The sequence below is a fragment of the Dipodomys merriami genome, unplaced genomic scaffold (assembly GCF_024711535.1).
Source record: "Dipodomys merriami isolate MVZ:Mamm:240054 unplaced genomic scaffold, mDipMer1.0.p SCAF_192, whole genome shotgun sequence".
Lineage (NCBI taxonomy): Eukaryota > Metazoa > Chordata > Mammalia > Rodentia > Heteromyidae > Dipodomys > Dipodomys merriami.
In genome coordinates this window covers 2144230-2166693 of record NW_027203293.1, presented here as the reverse complement: position 1 = coordinate 2166693, position 22464 = coordinate 2144230, and the positions used below count along the sequence as shown (strand labels likewise).

At 40.2% G+C, this 22464-nt stretch overlaps 1 protein-coding gene across 12 annotated transcripts in view; it reads right to left on the bottom strand.

The window, feature by feature from the left end:
* LOC138831335 (ecto-NOX disulfide-thiol exchanger 1) overlaps positions 1 to 22464 on the bottom strand; it is a 542641-nt gene that overhangs the window by 35357 nt on the left and 484820 nt on the right. For 11 of the 12 annotated variants that reach the window (XM_070028467.1, XM_070028455.1, XM_070028465.1 and 8 more), the window contains one exon: positions 21421 to 21477. The exons of the other annotated variant lie outside the window; for it this stretch is intronic. In XM_070028467.1, the coding sequence (XP_069884568.1) occupies positions 21421 to 21477 (57 nt within the window). The remainder of the gene's footprint in view (positions 1 to 21420; positions 21478 to 22464) is intronic. 12 annotated transcript variants of the gene reach the window in all.

Sequence of the window (22464 nt, the reverse complement as noted above, 5' to 3'; positions counted from 1 at the left end):
CACAGAGCTAAGTGGAATTAAATATCTTTGAGAGAGGGCGATCTGTTCACAGCCTGGATGATGAGTGGGGCCAAATGAGATTACTCAGAGGAGTTTAGCAGACCACGGGCCCATGTTAATTGCCCAGACTAAATGGTGTCCTGGGGCCAGGTTTAGTGAGGAAAATGGAGTGGTAGAGGGCAGGCAACATGTCAGGGGCCAGCAGGGAATGGCAATAGCAGAACAGACTGAGACCACCCAAGAGTGCTGTTAGGCAACTGTCTGTCATAAAACTGGAGTCATGAAGAATGGGGGCTCCGAGCCTGGCCCAAACCAATGCTGCCGAATCAACACTGTGTACAAGGAATCAGATATTTCTTACCAGTGACTCTTGGCTTCAATGATGTTTTAGGGGTAGGCCAATAAAGATGAAAAGATAAGAAACGATTGAAGAAATGTTTTTCTACAAAATATATATCTTGTTATTAGATCCTGTGCTATGTGCTTTCCTGACCACAAATGTTCTCTTGCATGGCCATTGACAGTCAGTATGTGTGGGCCCGTCTCTCACCAAGGAGAGACCTCCGGCTCCCAATACTAGTCCAGCAGTCCTGGGCCCAATGGCAGAAGCTCCAGCTTTTGAGTACTTCTGCAGGTTCTATACAGGATGAAAATGAAGCTGGGTTTTGTTTTTATATTCCTTCCTTCCTCCATCCCTCCCTCCCTCCCTTTCCCTTTCCTCCCTTTCTTCCCTCTCCTTCCCTTCCCTCCCTCCATTCCTTGCCTCCTTGCTTCCTTCCTTGCTTGCTTGTTTCCTTCCTTCCTTCCTCCTTTCCTTTCTTCACTCCTTCCTTCCTTCCTTTCTTCCTTCCTTCCTTCCTTCTTTCTTTCCTTCTATTCTTTCTCTCATCCTTTTTCTCTCTTTCTTTTTTTCCCTTAGCCTTCTAGAAGACAGAAGAGCTATGCTCAGAACCTAGTGATACTAACTTAGTGGTGCAGATTCCAAAGAATACTAGTGGTACAGCACCAGCCTTAAGTGAAAAAAGTTTAGGGAGAGCGCCTAAGCTCTGAGTTCAAGCATAGAATTGGCATGGGAAAACAAAAAACCTAAAACAAGCAAACAAACAAAAAACTCTCTCACCATAAATAGTCAATACAAGCAAAACACACAGGGACAACATAGAACTTAGTAAGTTCTCTAAAACCCATGCTGCCTTTAAGTTATGCTTGTTTTTACTTCCAGCCACCAATATGTGTGTGTATTTATTTATAAGTTTTAGGACATTGGTTTAGAGACAAAGTAGAGACAAGACTGGTGCCTACTCATCTAATTATATGTGCATATATACATACACACATATATATCACACACATTTATTGTATGCTTGGTCTATAACAAGGGATTCTAGACTTCAGAGATACTGAATTCAAAGTGACAATAAAGTGCATATATACTTGGGGTCCAGCAAGATATTGTTACAAAAGGGTTAAAAAATGTCAGGAAGTGAGGGCTGGGAAGGTGGCTCAGTGGTAGAGCGCTTGCCTTGCATGCATGAGGCCCTGGGTTCGATTACTCAGCACCACATAAGCAAAAAGAAAAAAAAATGTCAGGAAGTGAAACTAGAGAAGTAGGTAGATGAGGAATTTAGATTTTACCTGCAAGTCTTATCTAGTGGAGAGTGGCTAGCAGAGGAATTGCATGAATAACTGAATTTTTTAGGACATTGGTTAAGAGAAAAAGTGGAGACAAGGTTGGAGCCAACTGTAATAGTCTACTCATTTTTATTATTTGATAACGATTATTAAAACCAAGCCAAGTGTATACAGGATTCAAGAAACAATATTCGGGAAGTAGAATATTTTGAAAAATATGGTGACTAGTAGATGAGAAAAAATGTAGAGAATCAGTAGATATGTTGGTAAACAGGATAACAGAGACATAAAGTATGGCAGGAGGTATGCTTAATTTCAGAAAGTCTGAACTTAAAGGTTCGAAATTTCAACTTGGCATCTTGTAAAGATATTTGAGAGGAAGTAGGATATACAAACTTAGAAGCAAGGCCTTCATAGCCCTTTTGATGGAACTTTGTTCAGGTCTGTTTGGTCAGTAGTTAACCTTGATCCTTCTTGTTGGGCAAAGAGCAGACTTGCATGCACTTGCTATAAACAAGACTGATTACCCAAGCTTAGTGTTACAGGAGAGCCTGCAACACTATCCAGTTTATGAGCACGTAGGTATCCCTCTGGGTATCTCAGAAGGGAGACACTCAACTCTTAAGCTTATGAGCATGACTGTGGTAAAACCAGGATGGATTATTGCAAATGATGAAAACTTTAAGTGGGATGCTTGCCCAAATGTTTCTGGGAAGAACCCCTCAACAGTAGGGACAAATTAATCATGATACTGAATGCTAACAAACACTATTTTCAAGGATATCAGAAACACATACTTTATGTCTCACCTCTAACTATGGCAAAAACACAAATGCTAAAGGTAGGCCAGAGATTTGACCCATGCTCCCCCCATCACCAAGAGTTTCCATTTTGGGGATGAGTTAAACAATTTCTATCAAAAGCTATAACACAGATGTTAGAAAACAATTAGATTTTGTATTCTCTACTTAGAATGTTCCATCTCATCTATTTAGTATTTGGGGAACACATTTTGCAAAGACATTGAATTATGCATGGTTGCCCCTTGCTTAAGAATATTCACAATCTTTCTTACTACTCCAAATCTCTGGAAAATGGAAAGGACTTTACAGAATGGAGAAGTCTTATTATTAGAAAACCCTTTATTATTAAAAACCCTTATTATTATGAAAACCCTTTATCTTTTTATCCTGTTAACAATCCTTTACTGGGATAGATGCAATGTGCTATAAAGACTGATTATGGACTGGGTGTCTGTAAGCAATGTTCCCTATCCCTAAAGGTTTCCAAGTAATGGAAGTTGGTAAGCATGGGCAGGGTGGAATCAAAGGAGGTTAATGAGAACAAACTCTTCCGTGTGTGTGTGTGTGTGTGTGTGTGTGTGTGTGTGTGTGTGTGTGTGTGTGTGTGTGTGTGTGTGTGTGTGTGTGTGTGTGTGTGTGTGTGTGTGTGTGTGTGTGTGCAAGTAGCAGGGCTTGAACTCTAAACCTAGATAGTATCCCTTAGCTTTTTTTTGCTTAAGGCTAGCATTCTACCTCTTGAGCCATAGCTCCACATTCAGCTTCATACTGGTTAACTGGATAAAAGAATCTCATGAACTTTCCTGTCTGGCTGGCTTCATATCACAGTCCTCAGATCTAAGCCTCCTGAGTAGTTAAGATTACAGACATGAATCACTGGGGACCAACCAAAGACAAATATTTCTTAAACTTTTACACATAGGTAAATGCCCATATCCTCTAGAAGCACTTGATTCAGGCCTCTGGCAAACCTTTCTCACCTGCATAACCTTTCTCTGTCACAGAAGTGAGAACTGATTATTTATGCGTTTGAAGAGATCTGACTTCCACCTGAGTGTGTTCCCCCAACAAGAACACTGCTCCTTCAGTGCAGTTAACATGTATAACTAAGTGAGCCAGGCCTCATGGCTGATTGAAGCTCTGTTCTAATTCTGTCACCATTATATCCACATAGGAAAATTTTAGGCAGAGCATTAAACCTTAACTTTCTTATGTAAAACATGAATAATACACTCTATCTGCCTTCAAGGGTGGCTCTGAGGTCCAAATATGAAAACTACACCTTTCTAGAAAACATGGTGGTATCTTCATTGTCCACTTTTATTATTTATAGGGCTGTCTGGATACAAAATATGTCTTTAATACATATACTTGGGCCTGTGAATGCATGCCAGAATCCTGTGACAGATCTTGACTGAAATCAAAGAAAAATGAGCATGCAAAAATGATAACTGGTTTGTGTTTGAATAGTAGGTATTTTCTCTTTTTTAAGTTTTTGGTGGCAATTTTGTTATACTGTTTTCTTTAAAAAAAAAATAAAAGGAAACCAATAGTATGTAGCTATCATTTTGAGGAGCTATCTGTAAGTGGTGACAGAAGTTGAATATTTCATTAAATAAAACACTGCATAGGGCTTGGGAATGTGGCTTAGTGGTAGAGTGCTTTCCAATATGCATGAAGCCCTGGGTTCAATTCGTAAGAACCACATAAACAGAAAAAGCCAGAAGTGGTGGTGCGGCTCAAGTGGTAGAGGGCTAGCCTTGAGCAAAAGAAGCTCAGGAACAGTGCCCAGGCCCTGAATTCAAACCTATGACTGGCAAAACAACAACAACCAAAAAACCCCCCCAACTGTGTGACATCCCTAATTAGTCTTACCCTATCAAGGAAGTTGTCATGTGATTTTCTTATGGCTCTCCCAGGGCCAGTGGCCTCCAGAGCTGCTTGTGCAAGGTGAATGGGACAAGCAGGAAGTTCTATGTGGTAAGGATTCACTGTGCTGCCTACGACACATCAATCAATAGGACTCCACAAGGCTCACCTTCTTCTCTGTCTTACTTGTCCCCTGGCCTTGTTTTGTTTTCTGTTTGTTCATATATTCTTTACTTCCTCTGATACTCTAATCTTGGTCCCTATTGTAAGACTTCCTTCATTTATAAACAAAAGACATGATGAAATCAGGCGCCCTGTAGACAATGGTCAAAATGCCAACCAGTTATTTTTGCAAAGTACCAAAAGTAATCCACTGAAAGATTTGCCAGTCTCCAGTAACCTATAAGCTATTTTTCACAGGATTAGTACTCTGGTTTGGGGGAGGAAGGAGAATGGAAATACTCCTCACATTTCCCTTTTTGAGCCAGCGACTAGCATGTAGTGGGCATCCAGTAGCTGATAAATGAAGGAATGACTTCCAAATAATGACCTGAAGTTGTGCAAAAAAGATGGATTTGGCAGATGGCTCTGGTTCCAATTACCAGTGACCTGGTGTGTACCCTTGTTTAAATTTTCTCTTTGTAAAAGAGAGATTCAAAACAGACAATCTCTACAGTGTCTTCCTGCTCCAAAATCCCTTGCCTGCTCTTTGCCCTTTGCCCTGCCTTGGAGCATCCCTTCAGAACTACACAGCCAACTCTGTACAGATATTATGATCCCATCCTGTATTTCTGGTGCCAGGAAATATCAGAGAGGATGGTGAAGAGGTGACATAGATTAAGATGCGCTGTATACATAAACTGCTTTGCTAAATGGCAAAATAGAATTCAATAAATATCCTACAAAATTAAGAAAAGTGAAGGGAGGTATGGGTGGGGGTAAGGAGGATTGGGTGAGACTACACAGTGTTCATAAACTTCTTTGTTGAATGTCAATACCTTTATACAACTAAAGACCATAACAATATTTTTGAAAAAAGAATTAGAGAGGAAAGATGAAGCAGGGGGAGAAAAACTGCATATCAACAAGTGGGTGGAAAAAGGCTTGATGACAAAACAATGACGAGACCTTGGAATTTCTTCTGGTTCAGAGTGAGCAGAACCTCTGGAACTTTCTGTGTGTTTAGAAATCCCAACATCTCGCTAACCTAGCCAGATTCTGACTCTTGGCACTGCCTGTCTGGAGGATTGTGGGTTTTGGCCACCCGTGTACCTTTGTCAAGCAGCCTTTGATACTCAGGATCTTCACAAGGCCAAGTCTCTCTCGGAGGCCCAGCAGGCATCAGTGTGAGGGAGAGAATTTGAAAGCAGTTGCTTGGGCTCATGCCCTCAGCTATGAGACACCATGATTTCATCCCAAGGAGGCCGCATTTCACTCTGCAATGTTCCACTTGCTGTGGTTCAATTGCTGGAACCGGAGCATGTATGTTACATTCCCAGACAAAAGGCAACAACAGTGTTCTCTAAAATTTCCAGTTGCAAAGATTAAAGTAGCTGAGGACTGATTACAAGCCATTTACAAAAGGACCCTTTCAAGAAAGACAGTGTGGTTGTCAGCATTTTCCTAGTGGACTTGCACTTAGTTGATCTTTTTTTGTATTTGTTTGCTAAATTCTTGCATCAGCTAATTGGGAGTGTTATAAGTGTTATAAGAGTGTTATAAGTAGAGTTTGTCTGATCCTCATCAGCACTTATGAGGTCAGGCTTGTTCATTCCCATTTTGTGGATGAGGAAAGCAAGCCAAATATCACATGAGCAGTATGAAACAGCTTAGTAGCTGAACCAATGCTTATTCATTCCAGAGTCTGGACAACTGTTATTGTCTTTCATGAATGTCCTCCTTGGCCCTAGTGCCAGTTATTATCTTTGTCAACCATCTCTGGAATGATGGTGAATGCCTGAAGAGCCCTGGGACCGGCCCTCTTCAAAGGCTGCCCATAATCTTAGCTCACTCAGGAGCCAGTGGCATCTCCAGGCAGGCCCAGGGAACAGTAGTTCCTGTACAGTCATGGTATAACAGGGGAGAAGCAGGAGATAACCCAGTGCCCTACTTGGGGAGCAGTGCCAGCAAGGCCTGGCTGCTGTTATGTGTCAGTGATAGACTTCCTATATACCAATGTGACTTATAATTGTCAAACAGTAAGAGATTGCAAAGGCAGAATCCTGGGGTTGCAGAAGTACACACCTCTTTCCACTGTTTGTAAGATGTGGGTAACAGAAGCATGTGGTCAAAGCTACACTCTGAAAGAACAAGTTCAGGCCACATGGGTAATGGGCTATATCCTAAGCATGTTGTAATACAGAAGAACCTATAGAATGGGGAGAGAGAAAGGGAAATACAGAAGAATGGAAGAATGGATAGATTCCATGTGGGAATCAGAACAAAGATCAATGATTTAAAATGGACATGAGTCAGCTGGGTGCTTGTTACATCTGTAATCCTAACTACACAGGAGGCTGAGATCTGAGAATCACAGTTTGGAGTCAGCCCAGGGAAACAGAACCTTTGAAACTCTTATTCAAATTAGCCCGAAAAAAGCCAGAACCAAAAGTATGGCTCTAGTGGTAGAGTACCAGTCATGAGTGAAAAATCTGAGTCAAGAGTGTAAGACCTGAGTTCAAATTCCAGTACTGGCACAAAAAAAAATAAAGAAAAAAGAGAGAGAAAGAGAAACAAAGAAAAGACACACAAAGAGAAAGAAAAGAAGAAAGAGAAAAAGAATGAACAAACAAATCTAGGCTGGATGGCTAGCAGAATAATAAGATTAGAATCAGACACTGAAAAGAATCAGACAGAGGTACTGGCTCTACATTTAGAAATGTTGGGCTAAGGTCTTTTTTTTTTGGTTGGTCGTGGAGCCTGAACTCTGGGCCTGGGCACTGTCCCTCAGCTCTTCAGCTCAAGGCTAGAGCTCTACCACTTGAGCCACAGTGCCACTTCTGTTTTTCTGAGTGGTTTTATTGGAGATGAGAGTCTCACAGACTTTCCTGCCTGGGCTGGCTTTGAACTGCGATGCTCAGATATCAGCCTCCTCACCTACTGGCGCCTGGATTTAAAAAGGCAGTGGGATGTGTGAAATGAGATTGGGAGAACATATGAGTGGCGTTGTTCCCTCCAGGGCCATCTCTTTAAGGGGCCATCTCCCCTTAAAGGTCCCAGTACAGACCTGCTGTCCTATAAGAAGTAGTATCCATTTACAGTGGCCCCATTGGGGCTTCCAGTGCTCACTCAACCCATACTTGGTTTTCTTTACCACAGCACGCTCAGTACCTTGCAGTGCTTTCCACATAGCTGCAACTGACATTTTTTGTGAAAATTATAAATCTCAGAGCCTCTGCAATATTTGTTGAATTATACTAAATAAATGTGATACCATATACATAGAAAGGATAAAATTTATGGGGCTCACTGACAAGTCTTCAGAAGACTGGTCAGTATCCTTGGCCTGAAGTGGTCTATAAAATCCACGAAGTGGAGAGTGGAAAGCACAAGGCAATCATTCTGAGCAATTTAAATGCTTTTGGACCTGTTCTATCATTTTAAAGTAACAAAACTGATTTACTCTTTAAGACTAAAGGAACTAAAGATGCTAAATTTTATGTTGTATCTATGATTAATGCTTTCAGAGACTTAAATTTATATTTTAACTTTTATCATGGAGATCAAACTATAAGCTTATAAACTTTTCTTTTCCTTTTTAAAATATAAGACACAAGATATATCTTTGATTTATCTTAATTCTTAATAATAATTGTTATTAGGGTTTTCCATACATACACATATACATATAAAAATCTTTCAAATTAGAGGTTGAAAATTAACTTCAATATATAGGTATAAAGATTCATATTCAAATATTTACCTCATATTGTTTGTATAAAATCCTCTACCAAGGTATAGTAGATACATGTGTATACATGTATGTGTGTGCATATATACACTTTTTTCCTTGGTTCCTATTTTTAAAATGTTATTATTCTACACATATGTTCCAGAAGGAGCATATTCCACATTAAGAACAGAGACTTTGAATGAATAATTTTGATTTCTTAATGTTTCTCATTAGATACTATGAGCATTACTGCTGCTTGGGTCAGAGCTTAATTACAGCTATCACAGTTCACACCAGGCTTAAATGGTGGTCTCAAGCTGGTAATTAAATGACTTTCTTTTGGTATAGTTCTGTGCCAGTCATGTTAAATAAAAATGTTCTCAAAATGAGAAGAAAAATCTTTTGTATCCCATTAATGCCTTTATAATTTAAACTATAGGGTAGCATCTTGTTTTTAATTTTACAATATACCAACCATAGACCATAGACATTATAAAAAAATTCCATCTCAAAAGTATCTGTTCATTCTGCTACATAAAACAATGTAATCCACACTGCTGTATCTACACAGATCCTCACGTTTCATAGCCTTAAAAGGCACTGACATGAAAAATCTCTTTCACCAATAAAAATGGAGCAGCAAACAGAAGAAACTAAAGTGAAATAGTTTTTAAAAATGTATGTATGTGCAACCAGAATTAGTCGGTTTGATTTATCTTACATGATACTGACTCCATTGCTAGTAAAGATTAATTGTATTATGGCGCTCTTGGCATGCTATTTTCCCAGTTCATTTCTCAGTATGACATTTCTTATTTTTCTCTGCTACAAAGCACTGCTATCATAATTTTCACCTGCTGAGTTTACATTACTAATGATAATATTAAAATTTAGAAGGTTTTCTTTGACCTTTATGGTAGTAAATTAGGTCATGAAAATAGATGGGATGCAATCTGATAAATGGGAAAGAAAGCCATTTAATTATTATAAAAGTAAATCAAATTTCACTATGTCTGCCTGGCATACTGTGAGATCACAGCAAACATTAATTTGACCCCATTCCCAAGACTCCAAAATTGAATTCTCTCTCCTCGCTGCCTTGTGGCATATGTCATGCATGGGAAACACTCAAGAATGGAGTGTTCTGGATAGCTGCTATATGATTTATGAACAACTTGATCTATGAACAAATACGGTCTATGGACAATTTCACGTACTTTGAATAACATAAAGCAACACAATGCAAAGCAAATAATCATCATAGATGACAGACAGGTGCTGGTGCTCTCATTGACACCAATTTACAGATGGACAAAGGGAGGCACAGACTAGGTACTAAAGGAGCATCCTTAAGTTTTCACACCTGGTAAGGAGTCTTGCCAAGATCAGGCCCAGGCAAGCAGGTTCCAGATCCATTAGTACACTCCACCCTTTTCTTTTTCCTTTTTGTCTGTCGCATGCCATTTTCTCACAGCTTGACTGTGGTGTGTCCGAATGGGCTCTTCTGCACTCAGTCCCACAGACTTGACTGGCCCTGACCAAAGGTGGGTGTGGGAGGCACAGAAGGTAGGTGTGTATCCGTCAGTCTTTTTCACATTCTCCAAATGGATGTGATGAATTTTTAAAAAAAATGTATCGTTAAGTAGCTGCATAATTCAATATGTCAGTTTATGTATCCTGATCAATGCCAATCTTTTCATAATTCTCACTGATCTCTCCCAACCTCTCCCAGATGTGATATTGATTTAAGGGCATCAAATGAAAAGGAAGAAGACAAAAGGTTATATTTAAATTAAATGGGGAAATTAAAGATATTTATGTTCAGGAATTCTGTCCCTGAGTTTTTTTTGGCTCAAGGCTAGCACTCTACCACTTGAGCCACAGCACCACTTCTTGCTTTTTCTGAGTAGTTTATTGGAGATAAAAGTCTTTAAGACTTTCCTGCCCAGGCTAGCTTTGAACTTCAATCCTCAGATGTCAGCCTCCTGAGGAAGTAGGATTACCAGCTGTGATATTTTTTAAGCAGACCACTGGTTGGGAATTACTATGTGTTTTCTTTTGGAGGTAAATAGCACTGAATAGTACTGAAGTATTATTTAGACATTTGGTCACCTCAGTTTGGCTTAATCTGATTAGAACTTACTAAACTTTGGCTCTTGCCATTCTTCAAATATTTACTGGACAGCTAGTATAACAATAGGCTTTGTGTTAGATAAAAAGATAGAGAGCTGAATATTAGAAAATCCTACTCTCAGATTGTAGAAGTTAAGAAGATGGCCCAGCAGGTAAAATATGTCCAAACACAGATGCCATCAGCTTTGACCAGGCAAGGCCACTGGTGCTGTGTCAGCCCAGCGTGGTACCCAGGCTAGCCTCAGTGCAAGGTAGGCGGCACTGATACTCAAAGTGTGCTTCATAGACTGCCAACACTAACTACTGTGGCACTTAATAGAAATGCAATTTCCTAGGTCCCAGAACTCTGTGCTTTGAAAGGATCTCTGGTTCTGTGACTTCCTAAAGGTTGAAAAGCATTTCCTAGAGAATGTAAGGCTCAAACACATATAACAATTAAGCAAGAAAAGAAATTATGAAACTGGACTAAGTAATCCTTACTATCTCAATTCTAATGTTTACAGTCTACAAGGCATCTACAGATACTTGTTTTTTTCCTCAGATAATACACAGAAAGAAGCATTTCCTCTCTCTCATCTAACCAGATCCAATAATTTCAAAGCAGCATTTGAGGCTGCTGGAATGCTGTCAGTACCTTCATCAATCCATAAGCATTACAAATACTTGTGCTTACATAGACTCTTTACAATGGTACTTCTATAAGGGATACACACAGTTCCCTGCTTTGAGGCACTTATACTTCATTTGAGGATAAACCTGTCATTTCTGACCTACTCAAAATGTTTGAGATGTTCTCACATACCTTGGGAATCTGGGGAAAATGGTAATTGATTTGGCCCAATCCCAGGGGAAGGCCCCAAGCCATGAGAATTGAGCTAGGCTTTAAAAAAAAAATAGGTGAAATTTGCATTGTAGGCAAAAAGGATGACATGATAGATAGAGGAAGCTGGATTATCAATAAAAAAATCTAATCATTTAGAATTTTTAATGGATGCTTCACCTAGCTAAATTTGACCTGTGGGCTAATGCCAATTTGTGCAGGATCTGAAACCAACTCTTAATTACTATAGCAAGCCAAAAGTTATTCTGTTTTTACCAAGGAAATCAATTTGAATATTTTCATATAAAATGGTTATGAATAATGTGTATGTGTGGTATGGTATATGGAGACCACAGAATTACACCTTGTGAACTGAGTGTGCAAGAATGATGTGTGTGTGTGTGTGGCATGTGGAGAGATGAATTATACCTGGTGGACACTAGGGCTTTTGCACTTGTAGCCTTTCTTACAGCTTCACGCCACTGTTCTCAAAGTTGGCATGGTAAGGAATTGCCTTTGCAAGTTAAATTCTGTAAGTCTCTAAACATAAGTAGCTCATCAGCATACACTAAGCAGTCTGGAAATTATCCAGACAGAGAAAGCCACACTGTAATCTCACGGGGAAGCTGGCATAATAGAAATTATGTGATACTGTATATGAGTCGACAAATCTCCCCACCAGGACAATTTTAGAGCTTAGGAAGGCTGAAGCCTAGAGGATTTTTCAGGGATAAAGGGGAAAAAAACTTAAATAAACAGAAAATTTTTCTTGGGTGAAAAAAAAATCCATCTGTGTTCCAAGGCTGGTGAATCTTTTCAGGAGAAACTTCAGCGCTTTTGAGAATAGCTACCGTTCTCAGAAATGAGTAAGGGGCTAAACAGTAAGCTTCCCAGGGACTCATGTGGTAACAGGGTGCTGCTGTCCAGGTGCTGGGCAAGGACCAACGTTCCTGTATCCCTAAGTATTACACATTTTCAGGAAATTCTTTACTGTTTCTGTAGACAGTGTAACAAAGTCTGTGGATCTCCTTTGCTTACCAGTGTTCCTTCTGAATTCCACTTTTGTTCTGCCTGTGTTAGGTATGTACCTCCCCCAGGAGATTCCCACTGGAATGCAATTTACTGATGTATAGAGTTATCTACCATGCGTTAGTTTTGGAGCCACAGGTAGAAGGATTACAACCTTCTTAAAGGTTTGATCAGAATGTCCAATTTGGCCCTCAGTTGGCTGCTCCCCCACCCCCAAAGATCTCAGGAGGGAGGACTGATGAAGCTTCAGCTGGTGGCCATGAACTTACTCCTTGGCTAAGGCCTGGCTACAGCACGAGGAGGGGTGATCTCTGTCTGATCTGGAAAGAGTGTTGAGGCTGAAGCATTGAGATGTTCTTCATTTGGTGGTGAGCAATTTAAAGGAATTTATTTCCAAGACTAAGTTGTGTAGTTTCTTCCACTGGTATTTTTATTTCCAGACTAACATTTGAGCTTTTTGCTTTGGATTCATGAGCTTTATTTTTGGTGCAGCTTTCTCGGAAGTGTGGATGCCCGTGTGGCCACCAAGCACATTTATGATGAAAGCAGATTTCACTCCTGGAGTTGGCAGGGGGGCGTCATATGACGGTGGAAGCTTTATGGGCTGCCAACGTTGATTTAGAGAGGTTGAAAAGTAGGCAGCAGAGAGTCATGGAACAAGGGACTCTTTCTGGCCCATCTTTCCTGCTCTTCTCCCCTTTTTCTTTTTACTTTCACACCTCCATTTTTACTTTGTCATCTTCCTACACATTCCCTCAGACAAATGCCACCAGCCAGGGAATTATGTGGCAATATGATGGATGAGGTCTGAGGATGAAGAGTGAGTTGAGAAATAGAGAATGGCTGGTGCTTGTGATATTACAGAGCCATCCAGGAGAGCGCAGCAGTGCTGAACCCGAGTCCACATGGCACACCAGCACCAAGGACGATGCCTCCCTCCCAGGCTGACCCCAGCATGGCAGGTTCATCTCAAAGTTATGGTGGCTAGCAGATGCCAAGGAATTATGGAACTCACTACCGAGAACTAAGCAATAGTGCATTTCACATGTATACCTTGCCCCTGGCTCTTCACAGACAACTGGTCCTAATGCAGCCACAGTGTGGATTGAAGGCACTGAGGTAAAGGTGACCCCTGCCTCTCCTCCACGGTCTCATGAGACCACTAGATCACGATGCTGCCCCTTTTGGGCTCCTGGCTTTGTCCACAAGTAATGCTGAATGTTCCTTTTGTGTTCAGGATGTCAGGCAGGGGTAGGCTGTCTCCCAGGTGAGGCAGGAGTGCTGTGATGGAGCAACCTTGGTTTCCTGTGGCTTTAGAATGGTACCACTTGCATCAAAGTCATGGCTCTGTCTGTGTATCTGCAGCTCTTGCTAATAATGTAGGCATTTCATGTAATATCTTCACCACAGTTAGGAACAAAAACTTAATTTTCTATTGGGACGGGATAGAACTCATTTTGTTCTTTTAATGGATCCCTCTCTCTGGGGGGTAGCAGAGATGTTAGCCTGATTCCATTACCCTTAGCCTGGGAATCACACAGAGCACAAGTGCTACAAGCCTTAGGCTGTAAAGAAGACTGACATGTAGTGCACAGCATAAGACCCAAATAGCATATCTAAGTATTGTTTTTCTAAATGATTTATGAAGTGTATAGGATTTGCCTTTCTCTTTAAAGTGAAAATGTGCTTCAGAGTGATTTCCTTGTCCCATGGATGAACTCAGCATGCTCTCTATGAGGTAAGACTCAGACATTATTATGGTCTACCTGTTTCATGTGGGGCTGAGGTTTAATCATCTCAAAGAATCAGTGAGCTCTCTACATCTCTAAATCCTGACCAATCACAAAACTTCTCTAATTACAAAGTACTTAATGATAGATGAATTAAACAATATGTTCTTATAGTACATTCATTGAACACTACCCATGACAGCAAAAACAAATATTTTGAGGCCCATAAAAGAGGTGGTAAAATAGATTATATCTATTGCATGAAATATCAGGAAATGATTAAAAATCATACTAAGACAACATGTTTAATAACACTGGAAAATGTTCATGATTTAGTTTAGCTTTTTCATTGCTTCATTTTGTCTTTTTTTTCCTTACCTATTTTTCTCTTTGTTTTAAATTTCAATTTTAGTGTTATCAGGTTTGAAGTCAGGGTCTCACACTTGCGGGGCAGATGTTTTGCCATGTGAGCCATACCCTCATAATTTATGCCAAAAATAGGTGCGGGTGGCTAAAATTGTCTACAAAATATGCTATCAATCTGGTAAAAATGTATATATATACATATTGAGAAATACATACAATAGAGAAAATATTATGAAGTGGAAACACTCATTTTGGGGGGAACAAAATTATTTTTTTGGAGCAAAATTCTATATGATTTTTTTCTTTGTTTTTCTGAACTTCCAAGTTTTCTCCCAAAAGAAAGTAGCATTTTTTTCAGATAAATGTATTTATATGCCCTACCTCTGAAACTACAGCCTCCCATTCTAATTGGTTGTACCTGCTTTTATATCAGGTAGAATGACCATAAACTTTTAGGGGAAGTACATTCTGTCTTCAAAATGGATAGCTTTGTTCATCATGGCTTTATCTAGACATATGTCCATATGTTTGCATGATCATATCACACAGAACTAAATTCACATTACCTTCCCTGTTTTTCTCTAATCTGGTTTGGGAGAAGAAAGTATGTTCACTTAAACTCAGCCTGAGAGTGGCATTAAACATGTACTAATTCCATGACAAGTTCCAGAACACTCTTGGACCAGCAGGTACCACTGACTTCTGTCCTTATGGCAAAATTCCAGTCTTAGTTCTAGACTCTTGCCGTCCTCTGGTAGTCACACACTGTCATTTGACGGTGAGGTGCCTGGGAAGGAAATGTCCCTGGAGCACTGACTGGAAGCAAGGATTCCGTCCTTCCCCCGTGAGCTGGCTGCACCCATCCTCAATACTAGTCCCCTGTCTTATTCATCCTTGGATTTCTGCACAAGCCAGGAGCAACTGTACACCCACAAGGTTTCCCCTAGACAATAACATTCTCCAGTGGGGTGGGATGTGAGTGAGGTTTTTTCAGGTGGAATTACTTCTCACCAAATGGTAGCACACATGGTTAACTGAGAACAGGAAACATGGTAAAACAGTTCGGTGAGGCCAGCTTCATGGGCAGGTTAGGGGAGAAGAGAAGCAAGCATCATTAGGAGGAAATCAGGGATAGCATAAGAACTGAATAGAAGGACAGGCCAGTTATGTATATGAGCATTTCCTATGTGAGGAAATGCATGCGTGGTGAAGGGAATGTTAGTCTGTGAATACCTACATTCTCAATTTCAGGCTTCTATGGGGCAAATATGACTCTAGGGATCAACAGACTTGGGTCCATCTCTCCTTGAAGGGAGACAAGTACCACAGTAACACAATGGTTACTGATTACATGCTGGGGGTCTTAAGAGTTCTCTGTGTGCTACTCTTCACATCCCACTCCTACTGGCTCCCTTCAGGCACCATGGAGTCAGTCCTTCTAGTAGAGGCTGTGCTTGCATACTTACCTGGAGACCCTCATTCCCATAGCAGTATTGATGAGAAGGTAGTGGGACAAGCAAGCTTGTTAAATGTATGAGAACAGGAAGTTGGCTCCACAGGGGCCAGGGACCACATCTTAATTACTCACTAAATGAATTTCCAGAACCTAGCTGGTGCCTGGTGTGCAAAGCTGGTATCAAATTCCTGATATCTATGATCATGTCAGCATTATGCAGCAATAACTCTTGGAGATAATGTGATTCATATTTTTGTTTTAGAAGAGTAGGAGTTCAGTAAATTTCTTAGGAGCACCAGGACAGGAAGTAGAGCCAGGCAGGGCTAAAGGAACTTAGTGCTCAGATCTGTTCTGAATACTCTAATCTGCTGCCTCCTTCAAAGACTATAAAAGGGTAAAAGGGGGAAGGCAAGCTACATGGAAACACATAGAAGGGACAGCAAGAGATGGTTGGGGGCAGGCTGTGAGGAGAAAAGTAAAAAGATGGGGCACCTTTGATGTCATACAGGAAGCCTGCTGTCCAAGTCCTTTGCTGGGACCTTGGGATAGCCCATAGGTTGGGACTGGAAAGGGGGAAAACTACTGTCTCTGTCTTGTCTATTCACCTCTCATTTTAAGATTTGGGATACTCTAAAACCAGGGCTCAAATTGATATAGGAAGACACAATGGGACCTGAGGTATTCTTTCCCTTTTTGAACACAGCATGGTGAAATTGCCTGCCCATCGTAGCCTTGTTTATTACCCACGATGGGGTTCTTAACTGGTGCTTTACTTGTCTGAAGGATGTAAGCCACACCCTAACTGGGGAGAGGACTGAGCTTCTGCTTGGGCTCTTGCATAGACATCATTAAAATATATGGCTAACAATAGCTTTCTCAAGAAACTTGAAGAATGTTCTTCCCACAGTATCTCTTGCATGCTCTCCTAATGTTTTTACCCTGACAGATTTAAAGACAGCTCCAAGGATTTACCTTCTTAGGGAGACCACATGAAAAACTGAGAAATCTTTTTTCTTTTGTGTGTTTGTTTTATTGTTGGTTAGAAGGGTGTTCTGTTTGACCGTGTATTGGCCAGTAAACCATTTTACAGATTGCACACATCTTTAACCCTGGGGTAGGAAATTGGACAACTAGGGGTGAGCAAGGGGGTGGCAGCTTCTCTATGAGTGAAACAAAGCCAGAAGGGGAGATGCGCAGGGAAGCCTCTTAGACCAAACATTGTTCTCCACACTGGTAGCTTCAGCTCCCACTTTGTGTCAATCCTCATCTGCTCCTGCATTCCTTCAATCCCTCCTGCTTCCCTCCCCCTGAACACTAATACACCCACTGGAATCACAGGTAGTGATGCTACTGGAGAGAACTATTTTTTAAAAAAAGATGTGATATGAAGCTGGATCATCTTATTTTCTAATTTGTTTTATATTAGCTAGTTGGCAGTTCTAGGTGTTGGAAATAGTTTAGAGATGGGGATCCAAAGGAAATTTATAGTTTTGCTTTCTAGGAAAAAAAGAAATTTGGAAGAACTTAAATCTCTAAAGGGAATGGGATAAAGGCTCATTTTGAACTTAAGTCCATGTCAAAAGTAGAACTGCCCATCTGTTTTTAACCCAGTTCGAATACAGGGATGAAAGTACAGAAAATCAGCAAGTGTGAGACCAAATTGTCTAATTCCTCTCAGAGACCAGGTTGGCCTCGATTTGGGGCTATTCGTGGTTTTAGCCTTCAGAAAACTTTTCTCCTGGGCATGATCTAATGAAGAATCTCCTGCTATGCGGGACAAGATGTCTGTTTGGGGAGTGCAGGAATGCCAGACGAGGGGTTAGCCAGAATATGTTGGTGCTCAGTAAAATACAAAACCTATAAAAAGGTAATAGTCACATACCATCAACAGGTTGACTAGAGACTATGGCATAAGATAAAATCACAAGACCAACATATCTGTTAACAGACCAGTCTGGCTGACTGGAGCCTGCCAGAAGTCCGAAGCTCTCTACAGACTTTAGGACTCTGCATATAATACACAGAACCCCCAGAAACAGATATGAGAAATGCAAGTAAAGTTTAATAGTGTTAATTACAGTATTATTTGTCATAGCAAAATATAGGTATATACTCAGTTATTCAACCTACATTATACAGTCACTGTGTCATATCTTTGAGGAATTGTTGGTAGTCTGAAAAGTATTTAACTTATAGTGAGATACCAAAAATGAACAAATGAGACAATGTACTAATTCTTACTCATTTCCTTACAGGTTCTTTCCTCTGATGATGTACACAGTAGAGAAAACTAAAATGGGATATTAATAGTAGTTATCTCTCAGAAATGAGATACTAAATTATTTTCTTTATTTTGTATTCTTTTCTGTAATGTGCAAACTTCAAATGTAAGTTATTAATGGACTTTTTTTTAAGTATCTGTAGATCCACTAAGAATATCCACTTATGTCAATACTGGTTGCTATACCGTAATTATCAATAAGTAATAATGTATAAAATTTCTACCCAGATGTGTGTAATTATAGTGAAAAACATCCTGACTTATCAATAGCCTTGGGCCCCAGGCTTATTCCTCCTGAGCCACATTAAAATTCATCCTGCTGCTAAGCACTGGTAACTCATGGCAGTAATCTTAGCTACTTAGGAGGCAGACATCTAGTATTGAAGTTTGAATCTAGCTTGAGCAGGAAAGTCTGTGAATCTCTTAACTACCAAAAAGCAAAAAAAAAAAAAAAAAAAAAAAATGGAGCTATGGTCCACATGCTAGAACATCGACCTTGAGCAAAGGAGCTAAAGGACAGCACCGAGGCCCTGAGGTCAAGCCCCAGTACCAGCACAAAAATGTAAACTAAAACAAACAAACATCCTGCCAAAGTCCTGCCTGGTATGTAACATACCAGTGTTTAAGAGTGAAATTTGTACCTGTTGAGTATCTCCTCTAGGCTAAGTATCTCTATCCAGCCCTTAACACTCTTATTAACATGGAAGGTGAAGTTCACAAGGACCATGTGCCCAATTAAATTCGACTTAACTCTCTCATTCTGGTTTGCAAGCCATGTTTCTTTCAACCTTGGTAGCTCTGGTGGCCACTTCAGAAGAGATGGAGATTGCATTATAGATGGTTTTTTTTTTAAACCCATCTTCACAAACTATTTTATTACAGCTTCTAATGCCTGGCCCAAATAACAATTAAAAAAAAAAATCTTTGCTTTCACATTACTCTCACCGAAGCACAGACAAAAGAAGCCAAAATTGCAGACATCAAAGACAGACAGATGACTAACTCACCTACTGGCAAAGCCCTGGCAAACAAGTCAGAGACTTAAAATTAGGCTAGCTTCTGCCCAGTGGGGAGGTGGCCACCAGCAGTGAAGGGAGAGGGGGAGGGAGGGGCTAGCAGGCCATGTCCTTTCCAAACATTCTCAGTCGCCCTCAGCCAAGGTGTCATGGCTACCTCTTCTTCCCCGGCAGAAAATGACCATCTCTGGTCATTTCTTTGAGCTGATTAAAAAAGCCTACCTTGTAGATCCTACAAAGGTTTAAAAATATAAAAATCTTTCCTCCACAAGGGATTAAAGGCTTCAATGCTGATCTTTCTTTAGTTTTTTTTTTTTTCCTGTTTAATAATAGATGACTTCAATGTTTTTCAACTAAGGGCCTAATGGCTAGATGTCATATCAGGCTCTCTTTACACACACACACACACACACACACACACACACACACACACACACACACATCATCATCATCATCATCATCATCATCATCATCATCTATATCATTATCATCTACTTTAATCCAATCAGCACCAGAACAACTTCTTACTCAGAACCTTACAATTCCAATCCATTATCCATTATCTCATCTGCTTCTCACATGAACCCTTAAGGAAGAAAGGAAGGAAGGAAGGAAGGAAGGAAGGAAGGCAGGCAGTATAATTCCTTTTAACAAGGGTGGGAAATTGAGACCCCATGCTGCTCTGTCTGGCTTATTTAATTAGACAGCAACTTCCTTTTGCAGAGGGACTGGCCCAGAGTGGAGTGGATATGAAAGTTTTGATTCCAAAGGTGTCAGCACTGGGTCCCTGGAGTACAGGAACCTGAAGAAGGGTCTGGGAGTAAGAATGAAGGTAATGAACTGTTCATGTCACAATATTGCCAATGGGGATAGCACTGTGAGAGTCCCTTCTTCCAGTTCCCTGTCCTACACATCCATCAAAGTCCAGCCAAATCCCACAGATCCAGGAAGCTTTTTTTTTCTTGATTACTCACAATAAAGCTATAATAACAATTACAATATCATGATAGGTTTTTAAGGGAAATAGGAAAATGAAGCACAGAGAAGTGAAGTAACTTATAAAGCAGACACTGTTTATAAGCAGCACTTCAAACTGTATCCCATCCCAACTGTTCCACCCTTTTGAACATGCCACACTCTATCACCAAATTTTCCTTAAGTATCAGTTCCTTAAGAGTAGATGACATGGGGGCTGGGAAGGTGGCTCAGTGGTAGAGCACTTGCCTTGCATGCTCAAGGCCCTGGGTTCGATTCCTCAGCACCACATAAGCAAAAAGAAAAAAGCCGGAAGTGGTGCTGTGGCTCAAGTGGTAGAGTGCTAGCCTTGAGCTGAAGAGCTGAGGGACAGCGCCCAGGCCCAGAGTTCAGGCCCCATGACCGGACCCAAAAAAAAAAAAAAAAAAAAAAAAAAAGAGTAGATGACATGCCTCCCGCTTTTCCAAAATCCCTACCCTTTACCCTTTACAACTTAGCAGAATACCAGGATCACAGGAAGGTAAGTATCCTATGTGAAATATTATTTGGGTGGGCCCAAATAACTAGAAAACAGGATATTCTGGGCACTTGGATTATTAGGCTGTCTGAAATATATAATTAAAATAAAGATGAATGTGAAATATGTAATTTCTCCTAGATGTGTTTAATCAGGCATTCATCATCACATCTGACTCTGTGCTACATAAAAAGAACCACTTAGTAAGCATTTCCTGTGATAAAAGTAATCAGGTACACAGAGATCTCAGAGAGATTTAAGTAAAGGCAAAACCAACACCATTGGACATAGGGATAGACAATGCTCTACACAAGGAATAATACTCTGTCTAAGACTGTTGAGCTTACAAGACAAAGAGAATACTTATCTCTTGCTTGGCAAATGAATATTTAAGAGACAGTGAGAGAGGAAGCAGAGAGCTCATTGGGATCTGCTCACCATCATCAAGAAGGAAGATGCATCCTGCTACTGTGTAGGGTCAGAAACAGAAGAGAAGTACTTCCTTGGACAAGTTTTTGTGCAAGTGAGCAACTCAGAGATCTCTTCAGCATGTCAATCACTTAATTATCACCTTCCTTGGCAGGCAAAGTTAAATATACATGCAATATACAACTTATTTACCGGGGTCTCATTGCATTTACTTAGCTTTGGAAATATAAAGGGCTCAAGAAAATGCATTGAGATCAGAAACTTTTGAAGGTAGGGATTAGCTCAAGGACATTTAACTTGACATTTGCTAAACTAAGCTAACAATAGCGGAGCTATCTACCACATTTTTTTTTTTAGCACAGCCTGTATAATAATCTTAAAAGACTGAAAAGCAGCATTTTATTTATAACATAAATATCCCACAGTTCACCCTAAACCCAATGAGAAGAGGAAACACCAGGTTCCTGGTACATACATTTGTGTCCTCGTGGCTGTGGCCATTGGTCTCCACCAACTCCTTTGTACCTTTTAACTGAAACATTTAAAGAAAACAACAGTGAAAGAAGAAGCAAGTATATCTGTTAAGTATATATCCACTTATTAGCTCTGATTTATCTGAGGTTGCATTTTATAAAACTTCCAGTGAAGGAAAACAGATGGAGCACATCATTCTAATGAGTCTTGTTGAAACCAATTTGAGATTTTAAGAAGCTTGAAGGGCTGGCCAAAAAGAGAGAGAGAGAGAGAGGGAGGAAGAAAGAAAGAAAGAAAGAAAGAAAGAAAGAAAGAAAGAAAGAAAGAAAGAAAGAAAGAAAGAAAGAAAGAAAGAAAGAAAGAAAGAAAGAAAGAAAAGTAAAGAAGAAGAATCTTGGTCATTATTTTTGAATAATAAGATTAGAAGGCATAAAACATATAAAAGTGGTTCTTAAGAATAAGAAACGATTTCGTTTCCTACTTGGATTGCTATTAATTTAAACCCTGCAGTGTTTGCAAGTTGCCATCAGCTAAATGATGTTCTGCTAACGATCACTCATGAATGATGGGTTTGCCTGACATTGGAACACGCCGCAAGGCTACAGTACATGTCCTCCCTGAGAAAGAACATGTCTGAATGACTGACACCGTATCTGGACCTAATGAGAGAGGACGCTTTGCTTCTTTTCCTAGAAAACACTCTTCTCTCTCAAAAGGCCCCAGAGTAATGAGCTACCAGGAGGTTTAGGAAAGCTGTAATTAGCATTTGATCCTGTCTTGGCTAGGAGCAGACCTCTAGAGACAGGTAGTAAAGGAATAGGTGAGGTGGCCTGGCAGCTCCTTGACAACATCTCTGCTGGGCTTTTTCCTGCTTCATAGGAAGGACTTACGGTGGGAAACAGGTACTTAAAACTGGAAAGAAAAGAACAATCATATATCCCACCAATGTGTGTGGATTCTGTACACTGGTTCTTCCTGGCCATCTGTGCATATTAAAGTGAAAGTATTTAGGCTTTCCAGGGTAGCTTTAAACTCAAACAAGCAC